This window comes from Eimeria mitis, genomic scaffold, assembly GCF_000499745.2.
Source record: "Eimeria mitis Houghton genomic scaffold, Emh_scaff5810, whole genome shotgun sequence".
Lineage (NCBI taxonomy): Eukaryota > Apicomplexa > Conoidasida > Eucoccidiorida > Eimeriidae > Eimeria > Eimeria mitis.
Window position 1 is genome coordinate 599 of NW_013574057.1, and position 437 is coordinate 1,035.

General features: G+C 57.4%; 1 protein-coding gene across 1 annotated transcript in view; it reads right to left on the reverse strand.

Moving 5' to 3' along the window:
• Positions 1-328: 328 nt before the first annotated feature.
• EMH_0084400 (uncharacterized protein) overlaps positions 329-437 on the reverse strand; it is a gene marked incomplete at both ends in the record, with an annotated part of 2,023 nt that continues 1,914 nt past the window's right edge. The window contains one exon of the mRNA XM_013500758.1: positions 329-435. Coding sequence (XP_013356212.1) covers positions 329-435 — 107 coding nt within the window. The remainder of the gene's footprint in view (positions 436-437) is intronic.

A 437-nucleotide genomic window follows, 5' to 3' on the forward strand; every position in this document is an offset into this window, starting at 1 on the left:
GAGGGGAGAGTTTTTTGGGGCTTTGTATGCATGCGGGGCCCCTCTAACAAGTACAGTGTTTTTCCCCCCCCTAAAGAAGCTGCTAGCGAGACGAGAAAAGGAGACAGTATCCTGGGGCTGGAGAAGACCATGCAGGGAGACGATCGATCCCCGTGTCTCCTCCCCCCTCAACTCCATACTAGGTATTACTACAGCCCCCAGCTGTCTCCCCTCATACTCTAATATAAACACTAAACCACCAACCCCAACAGACACCCCAGCTAGCACAGGAAGTTCAACTGATGTCTCCAGCAGCAGAGCTGCAGCAGGACGCACAGACGTCGGCTCCTCACCCAGACCCACACCACCACCACCACTGCTGCTGCTGCTGCTGCTGCTGCTGCTGCTGCTGCTGCTGGTGGGGGGGGTGATAGGGGCGTGAGGAGACGCCTTGGTGG